The 8,986-nt window shown below is 51.0% G+C and overlaps 1 protein-coding gene across 1 annotated transcript in view; it reads right to left on the bottom strand.

The window, feature by feature from the left end:
• Window positions 1-2,911: 2,911 nt before the first annotated feature.
• P3H1 (prolyl 3-hydroxylase 1) overlaps window positions 2,912-8,986 on the bottom strand; it is a 16,181-nt gene continuing 10,106 nt past the window's right edge. Inside the window, exons 6-15 of the mRNA XM_011377922.1 lie at window positions 8,887-8,976; window positions 8,500-8,552; window positions 8,204-8,325; window positions 6,340-6,467; window positions 6,114-6,209; window positions 5,491-5,641; window positions 4,715-4,832; window positions 4,236-4,311; window positions 3,815-3,955; window positions 2,912-3,400 (exon numbers count right to left, since the gene is read on the bottom strand). Of these exons, the coding sequence (XP_011376224.1) occupies window positions 3,245-3,400; window positions 3,815-3,955; window positions 4,236-4,311; window positions 4,715-4,832; window positions 5,491-5,641; window positions 6,114-6,209; window positions 6,340-6,467; window positions 8,204-8,325; window positions 8,500-8,552; window positions 8,887-8,976 (1,131 nt within the window). The 3' untranslated portion in view covers window positions 2,912-3,244. The remainder of the gene's footprint in view (window positions 3,401-3,814; window positions 3,956-4,235; window positions 4,312-4,714; window positions 4,833-5,490; window positions 5,642-6,113; window positions 6,210-6,339; window positions 6,468-8,203; window positions 8,326-8,499; window positions 8,553-8,886; window positions 8,977-8,986) is intronic.

Here is an 8,986-nt window from a genome sequence, read left to right as displayed (position 1 = left end):
CGTTGGAGGTGGAGCTAATTTTATTTCCCCTAACTCAGAGCCTGCTGAACCACAAGCTCGAAATGGAGAGCATTTGTCTCAGGCCACACAGCTAGAAAGCAGGACGGCCAGCAATGTGGCCACCCCAGCCATCCTGCCTGTCCAGGGAGGGTCAGGGCCCAGATCTGGGATCCTGGAATGTGCTGCATATTTCCATCCACAGTGCTTGGCCCCGTCTTGCTTCCTTCTCAAGGACTATAAGCGCCTCGTGGCCCTACTACCAGCCTCGTTTCTGTGTCCCACGCCTAACCAAGGGGGGGGGGGCACCTCTGTGGCAATCATGGCTGTCTGGCAGTGCCCCATCCTCCTCCCTGAGCACAGGCTATCTCAGTTCCCTTGCTGAGAGTTCTGCCAGCCGCCTGGGATGCCAGAGACCATGGTCCACGTCCACATCTAACCCCTGTGTGCTGAGCTGCCCCCACCGCCCCGCCAATGCTCCCATGGGCACTCCCTTCATTTCAAGCACACTTGCCCCGTGGCGGATGTACTCTTGCACATGCATTACAAGCACAGGCCAAGTAATCACAGCCCAGTCCCAGCCCGGACCCTGCCATCACCTCCCGCTTCCAGGTCAATTCACCCACCCTAATTGTATACACTTATCCTGGTCTTGTTGCTGTTGAAAACATTTGGCTTTCATGAGCTCAAACTGAGACTGTCTGCTGTCTCCATGTGGTTAGCATACATTGAAATGGTGGAGGTCATCTGCCTTGATGTGGAAACTTCTGGAAGACCAGAATCGGGTGGATGTAGTTTTCTGTAATGTTGCGTAACTACTATGTGCTAAACATCACACCAGGTACTTTATGAGCGTTCCCTCATGAATACTCCTGAGCATCCTGAGAGATCGGGACGGTGAACCCATGTCACTGGGGAGGAAATCACTTGGAGGTCACACAACTCTCGGGGATAGAAGTGAGCATGTGGGCGAAGCTCATGCTCTTTCCACTAACGTGGTCTTCTCTCCATAAGGTGAATGAGTCACCAAACAGGACACAGGATCATCAGTGACTAAAGGAGCAGTGACCGTCTCTACGGGATCATTCCCACGAGCATACACACACGTGGTGCTGTCTCCTAGCATAAAAAACAAAGTCCTTCACTTCACATCTCCCTCTAGCTCATCTCTCTGCCCCCAGGAAAAACTAAACTCCCGCAAAGAGCTGTCTATGCCTACTATTGTCACGTATCCTCACCCTGTCTCACTCAAACCAACTCCAGCCCATCTTTCGTCCACACCACCTCCCCAAAATATGTCTTGTTCTCACTGATCTCCATGTCATCAAATCCAAAAGTGGATTCTCAGCTCTTTGCTCAGCTGCCCAGCAGCATTTGACACCATCGTTTACTCCCTCCATGAAACACTCCCATCAGCTTCCAGGACAACATCCCTCTCAGGTCCCCCACTCATGGGTGGTCCCAATGTCCTCTAGCACATCACCTCCAGCCAGGCTCAGTCTTCTGACTTTTCCTCTGTCTACAGTGACTACTCCTGGCTTTGAACACCACCCACATGTCAATGACGACTCCCAAAGTCATGGTCCTACCTCCACCTCTCCTTGAACTTCCCACTCACATATCCAACTCTCTATTTGGTATTTCCACTTGGATCCCTAAAGGGCTTCTTGATCTTAAGCATAACGCATGCAAAAACAAACTCCTGGTTCCCACGCCACCATCCCTCCTGCAGCCTTCCCCGTCATGGGAAGCGGGGCTCTATTTTTCCAACTGCTTAGGCTAGGATCCTTCTTGCTGCTCCTTTTTCTCATGCCGTGCAATCCAACAGCAACTCCTGTTGGCTCTCCTTCAATAGATCCAGAAGCTGACCTTTTTCACTGCCAACACCCTGATCCAAACCACAACAGTGTTGCTCTCTTTGTCTCCATTCTCACCCCCATAGCCCATTCTTCACTGAGGCCTTTAAGATCTGTCAGTTGCCAGCATCCCCTGCTCAAAACCCTCCAAGGGCTCCTGTTTCACTGAGTCAAAGCCCAAGTGTTCATGGTGGCCGATGAGGCCCCCAAGACTGACCTTGCTGCTCTCTTCGCCCACCCTGTGCCACCACACCGCCTCCTGGCCTTTCCTCTTCCCTAAAGGCCTGACTTACTTTCTCTTCTACTTCAAAGGATTACATGCACATATGCACACACACATACGCGTAAGTACACACGCATATGTGTTTATTACCCGTCTCCTCTACTAAAATATAAGCTCTACGAAGGTAGGGATTTGTTTTGTTTTCTACCATATTCTCAGCGCTGGCACCTAGCTGGTGCTCAACAAATACTGGTTGATTGAATAAATGAGCAACGAGTGCACATTTCCAAACTTACCACCCCACAGCATCTCAAGCCCAAGAGGGGAGATGGGCTTGTGGCCAGAGGAACTGAATCTCCAGTTCTGCTCCTTGTCTGTCTCCTAGAGGTGTGTGTTGTCCTGCACATGGAGGCCCTAAGGTATGTGGACTCTGAGGTCAGACGGCAGAGCAGGCAGCATGTGGCTGACATGGGGGCAATATGCCAGAGCACAGCTGACCAGCTGCTCTCTGCCAGAGAAGGATTAATAATAATCCCTACCATTCATCCAGAGCTTTCCAGTTTACAAAATGCTGTCATATCCGATATTGTATCTGGGCCATACAACTGCCTACATGGTGGGCAGAATGAGGATTATGATCCCCATTATACAGATGACAACCCCAAGGTCCCTGATATTAAGTATCTGGCCTGAGGCTGCACAGGAAGTGGCCAAGCAGAGTACTGAGCCCGGCCTCCTGGCACACCTGCCACTGCATCCTGCTCTGAGCAATTTTTATAAAATGAGACCTCTGGGGCAGGTGAGCATGTTTCTATTCTCTGAACAAACCACTGAGTAAAAAAACACGAATCATTTATTCTTTGGTTGTCTACACAGACACTTAAATACTGTATTGCTGTCATGTGGCTGCCTGAGCAAGCCTCTGAGGGGTGGCTCTGGGCCTGCGTCCTGAGCCCTCAGCCAGGTCCAGAGGTGGGAGGGCCATCCTGCCATGTCCACTCCAAAAGCAGTAGCACCGCGCAGACGACTGTGAGCAGGGTCCCCTTGGCTGGGCAGCAGACATAAGTGCCCCTCTGCTCCATGGCCCCCAGTGGCTGGCCAGTTCAGGGGACAGGACAGAGTTCCTCACAGTGGGTCTAATCATCCATTCATGGTTGGCTGGATGCTGTCAGAGCTCATCCTTGTGCCCTGACTCACTGCTGGAGACAGACTCCTCCACAGGTTTGGGGGGGCCCTGCTGCGCTTCCTGGGGCTGCTCCTGGGGGAGGTCCATCTCTTCTGGGTTGAAGAGCATCTTCACCAGGTCGTCCGCCTGCACCCTGTCCTGCAACGACAAACTCCTGCTATTCAGAGAGGCATCTGGACCAAGTACTCACCACCTCTCAGGTACTACTTCCTGGAGAGCAAAAAGGCTCTTCCTCAGTGGCCTCTGAGCTCATCTCCTTCCCAATAAGTCCCCCTCTCTGGGCAAAGACAGCTGAGGTAGTGCCCAATGAGGAACCAAGAACCAGGGTCATTCCCCATCTTGGCCTGCCCACCAGGAGCCCCATTATAAGTAGGAAAGAAGGGCCAGGGAGGACAAGGCAAAGTGATCACGGTGACAGTGCTGGAGTGAGAAGTCTCCCTGGACTCCCAAGCCCAGTGCTCCTTTCGTGTCTGAGCCATTGGTAAGGGGACTGGGGGAGACGGAAGCAGAACAAGGGCCCTTCCAGGTCACAGCAGTATCAGCTGCTCTCACCCGCTCGCTGTGTCTAGCGTCCAAAGTGAACCACAGGGCAATGGCACAGCGTTGCCCTCTGGTGACAGCCTTCACTCCGTGCGGGTTTTCTGTGCCTGAGGAGAATCCCACGGCCCTTCCACACTGGGGCTGCACCTCTGCCTGAAGGGCACAAAGGGGGGACACAGGACAGATTGTAACCTGCCTTCAGAAGAGACATGGGGTCATTAGGTTTCACAATCAAGGATGGCTCCTCAGCCTGGCTTCCCAAAGACCAGAGCTAAAGAGAAAAGGTGACCAGTCAGAGGAGCAATGGACACATCTTAAAGCCCCCCTTTGGGAAGGGGAGGGATGGCCACTAGGAAGACCAACTGGCTGTGACCTGCCTGCTGCACTTTGAGGGTTTCTGTCTCCCAGAGAGGCGGACAAGGGGCACACTCACCGTCACGGTCTTGGCATCTAGTTCAGTGAAATAAAAGTTTCCTCCATCAAAGTCTCCATTTAGGTAAAGAATGGCGCTGAGAAAGACAGAAAGCATCTCAAAACAGACCTTCTCCTCACCCAGCTCCCCAGACAACCCACAGCTCTAGCACCTTCATCTCCAGGTGCTTTCGACCAGCAGTTGGAGAGGGCCTTTCACAGGAAGAAAGCCTTCTAGAACCTCTGAAACTCTACAAATGACTCCCAAATTCCCAGCCCTCCCCTCTCGCCCCACAGAATCCCTATGCCCTTCTCCAAGGTACTTCACTATCCTACTCATTACATTATACTGTAATCATGCCCTTATTATTCAACTTCCCATCCAGAGGATCTGGGAATAAGGGACTGGACTTTGGAAACAGCTGGTCCCAAATCTGTGTGTGTGGGGGCGGGGAGGGGCAAAGTGCAGGGCACTGGGGGCCTTCAAGTGTGAGCTGGCACCTGTAATCCCGGAAGGTGTAGGCTGGGGGCTCCTTGATGCACACGAGGGCCTCAGCGTTCAGGATGCAGTTGTCCACGTGGACTGGGTGGCTACTGTCCCTCCTCTCAGCCTGTGCCTCTGGGGCCAAGGTAATACATGTGAGCAATGAAGCACCTTAGAAGACATCACAGCTCTCCTATTGGCATGAGAGGCAGGGTGCTTCCCAAAGTGTATCTGGGGCTGCGGGAATGCCCAGTGAATAAGGGGGTCTCTGGCTAAGCCATATCAGCCCAGGGGTCAGGACAGAATCACCTGTATGCCCAATACCATCATTGAAAATCACTGGCCTAAACAAACTCTTGAATGCAGCTCTCCATAATTTGGTTTCTGAGGACCTCACCAGCCTCATCCGATTGCTCCCTCCTTTAATCTTATTCTCTGGAATGGCAACTTTCTTACTTCTCCCAAATACCGGGTTGCTCAATGCCTGTACTCTTTTGCATATGCTGTTTTCTCTGGCTTGCACATCTTCCCATCATCCTGTGTACTCCACAACTCCTATTTATCCTGCACAACTGTCATCACCTCCTCCATGAAGCCCTCCTGACTCCCTGGGTAGATTGACTGTAACTTCCTCCGCTGCAGTTATCACCTTGGGTTGCCACTTATTTGTTTACGTTGGTTCCCAAACTAGGATGAAAGGGACCATATCCTGTTCTCCTCCATGTCCTCAGCATCCAGCCAGGGCCTGCACAGCGTGTGCTCAGCGAAGGCTGCCAGGCTGAAGGAGGCCCACCTTCGATTGCGGTGCGGCACACCAGGTGGGAGTAGGAGAAGTAGAGGGGGGTTTCCAGACGGAAGTAGGACTCCATGACGCGCCGCACCTTCTCCGTCACGTTGTAGTACAGGTGGGCGCTTTGCAGAGGAACTTTCCCTTCCTGTCCCAGCTGCCAAGGAGACCAATGGTCAGCTTCCCTGAATGCCCCTCTGTGGGCCAACAGGGACCGTGGAGAACCCAGAGCCCACTCCTCGTCCCCTGCCACAGGTGCAGCCTCTCTGCTTCCCACATGCAGCACCCTTACTTTATCGCATTTCCCCTCTCCTTCATACTCCTCTTTATGAATAATTTGTGCATGCTGTGCAGAAAGACAGACCCTGGAGCCAGGCCTTCTTCTGAAAGCGCTCTCACGGCTTTGGATAGCAGTCTTGTCTTGCTTGCCTCATTTTATTATGCTTGGTTTAATAGCCAGGATTCAAAAGTTAACCTCACTCAGCTTAATTTATCCACCCACCACAGTAGCTGGAACGTGGATAGGCACACTTCTTTAACCCTTCTTACCACCATCCCCAGCTCCTCCCCAAAGCCTGGGCCTCCCCCTCCCCCACTCCACACTCTAGAATGCCAAGTACTGACTCTACCTTGAGGGCTTTGAAGACAGTGACGCCATAGAACTTTTCGTTGGGGGTATGAGGAGAGGTTTGGCCCCGATAGCCATCTCCTGAAGTTGCGGCTGCCTGCAAGGCCCAAAAAGCAGTAGAGTTAGCCAGGCCAGCTGACCATGTCTTCTGAGGCCCTCAGGCTAGGAAGCACTGAGTGCAGGGAGCTGGGCCCTCAGGGAGAAGGTGTGGTCACCGGCTCCCTTACATTGGTCAGTCTCTGCAGCTCCCGGCACTCATCTTCAGAGACTACACCGTCCATCACCACCCGCTGGGAACCATTCAAGACTTTGGAATTCATGGTAAGACGGATGCCTTCATAGAGCAGGGGGCCACCTACAAAGCAATAAGACCTGGGTAAATCCAACAGTCATTCTGTCCAGACACTCTCCTTCAGATTCTGCTTCCCTGTGAGGAATAGAAATTCCAACTGTTTCCTGTTCACCAGAGAAATCTCTGGTTCAGTCACTTCCAAAGTTAGGGTGGTCCAGAGGACAGAACTTGGAGCTGAAGGACAGGAAGGAGGTCCTAGTTCTAGTCCTAACTCTACTCCCAAATAGCTGCTGGCTCTTGAACTGTCACAAACTGTTGAGGAAACATCATAAACACATTCCTAAAACATGAGCTCCAGAATCAGAAGGAACCGGGTTTGACTCTTGGATCCTCCCACTAATGAGCTGTGTGATGTTGGTAAGTTACTTAACCTCCCTGAGCCTTAATTTTCTCATCTGTAATACATCATAAGTGTGATGCCTGTTTGATGTAAAGAACAGGCAAGTTAAAAGTTTAGCCCAATATTTGGCACATAGTAAATGCTCAAGTTTGGCTACCATATAACTACCATCACATCATCATCATCGATTTAAAATGAAGACCTTACAATCTATCCAACCCACCTCCCAGGCAGTTAACAGAGTAAAAGCACCCTAAAAACAAAGGAAGTCTGGACAAATTCTTTTTACATGCTAATCTGGTTAAATTAATCACTGATAATTTAAGCAACTGTAGACCAAAGGCCAGCCTTTTTCTTTTCAACTTCTTATGGTGTTTCTCTTTACTGGAGACATCCTAGAGACTCAATCCAATTGTATTTATTTACTGAGGACTCAGTGTGTGCCAGGCACTGTGCTAGATAAGATGATGGATTAACACCTCAAGACAGCATCTGCTCCAACAATTATACAAATAACCAGCACAAGGCAGACCTTGTGAAAGTACAAACAAAAGTGCCTTGGAAGTTCAACAGAAAGAGGGAGGGGATCCCAACTGGCCAGAAGATTAAGGAAGGCTTTGCAGGGTGTAGGGTGTATCTGAGATGCTTCACAGGTAGGGATGATGGGAAGTGAATTAAGAGGAGGGATAGGCATGAATAAAGACTTCTGGGCAGAGAGAGGCTCCAGGAACAGGAACAGCCAAGTGTGGATGAAGAGAAGGTGCAACTGGGGGAAGAACAGAACACATGGTTAATGGGGCCACCAGGGAGGATGCCATCAGAGTCCCCATGTCTGGAAGAGTGGGAAGGGGCAAGGACAGACAGGAAGAGAAAAGACCTAGGGCAGACAGGAGCTGCTAGGGCCTGAAGCAGGCCTGAGGCAATGGGAAAAGAAAAAGGTTGGACAGAGAGAGGAGAAACAGCTGAGTCATAATCGGGAGGCCTCCTTGGAGAACTGGAGGCACAGACAAGGAAGGGAAGAAGAACAAAGGAAACCTAAAGATTTTGAGGCTCAGTAATAGGAAGAATGATGGAAGTTGGGAGAAAACAGTTAGGAAGTAGGGAGACAGGATGTGTTTTGTCCTATAAATACTCACCAAAGTGAACTAAATTAGTGTTAATAAGGAGTCTTTTTTATTAACCAGAAACCAATTCTTAGCGCTTTTTCCAGTTGGAAGCCCTGTTGGTGAGTTAGGAAGGACACCGAGGCGGGGTTAAGCCCTGACCCACACTGGCTCAGATCCTGAGGCTGGCCCACAGTAAGCTTGGTGCTGCCAGGAGTGCTGCTCAGCCAGTGTGTGGATGACCTGCCTTGCTGCCTCCATGACAGCGCAGATGGCCCTGAGCTCTGTCCTCTCACCTTCCCGGGTCAGTCTGCTCACATCCAGGGACTCCTTGGTCTTCTCTTCCACAAGGGTCTCAATTTCTTTCATCAGGTTTCCAATCTCCTGAGAGATGCGGACAGCTGTTTCCCGTTCTGACCTGTGAACACAGACACTCTGAGGACTGGATTCTGGGGCTGGCCTTGGCTCCCATTCCAACTTCCCAGACTGGACCTTCCCACCCCTTGCCAGGAGTTCACATCTGCCTGGGCTCAGGAAGCCTCAAGTGCTTCATCAGACCGATCCAAGCATGCAGTTTCTTCAAGGTCCTCACTTCTGTTTCTCTTGTAGTCTCTTGGGAATCACCTCCTCTGGAGTCCATGAATCCTAAAAGCAGGTGAAGAAAATATTAACAGAGTAGGGTGATCTACTTAATCCTCCAGGTCTCGATGCATAGAATAGGGTCTACAAAAGAATCTACCTTTATCGCTTGCCTTGTCTCAGCAGATAAAGTGAGAGGTCTCTGAACCATAGTCACCTCTAGCTAGCTGCCCAGAATTCCTCTGTCATTCTCTGTCTCTTATCCATGAGTTGCACAGATCTGATGTCAGGTTCAGCCCCCTAACAGTTTTCTTCCCAGAGTCACAGAGCACACCACTCACCCCCATCCTTTGCCCCCTCACACTCCCACTCCTCCCGCAGCTCCTGTACCCCAACTCACTGGATCAACAAAGGGAATTCCAAAAACATCATAAGCGAAGAAAAGCAATTCTTTCTCCAGCAGGCTTCGCTGTCGGTACTCCTGGGCACTCTGAGGAAAC

Source organism: Pteropus vampyrus, unplaced genomic scaffold (assembly GCF_000151845.1).
Source record: "Pteropus vampyrus isolate Shadow unplaced genomic scaffold, Pvam_2.0 Scaffold326, whole genome shotgun sequence".
NCBI lineage: Eukaryota > Metazoa > Chordata > Mammalia > Chiroptera > Pteropodidae > Pteropus > Pteropus vampyrus.
The sequence above is the reverse complement of the archived record's forward strand: the minus strand, read 5'-3'. Positions and strand labels throughout refer to the sequence as shown.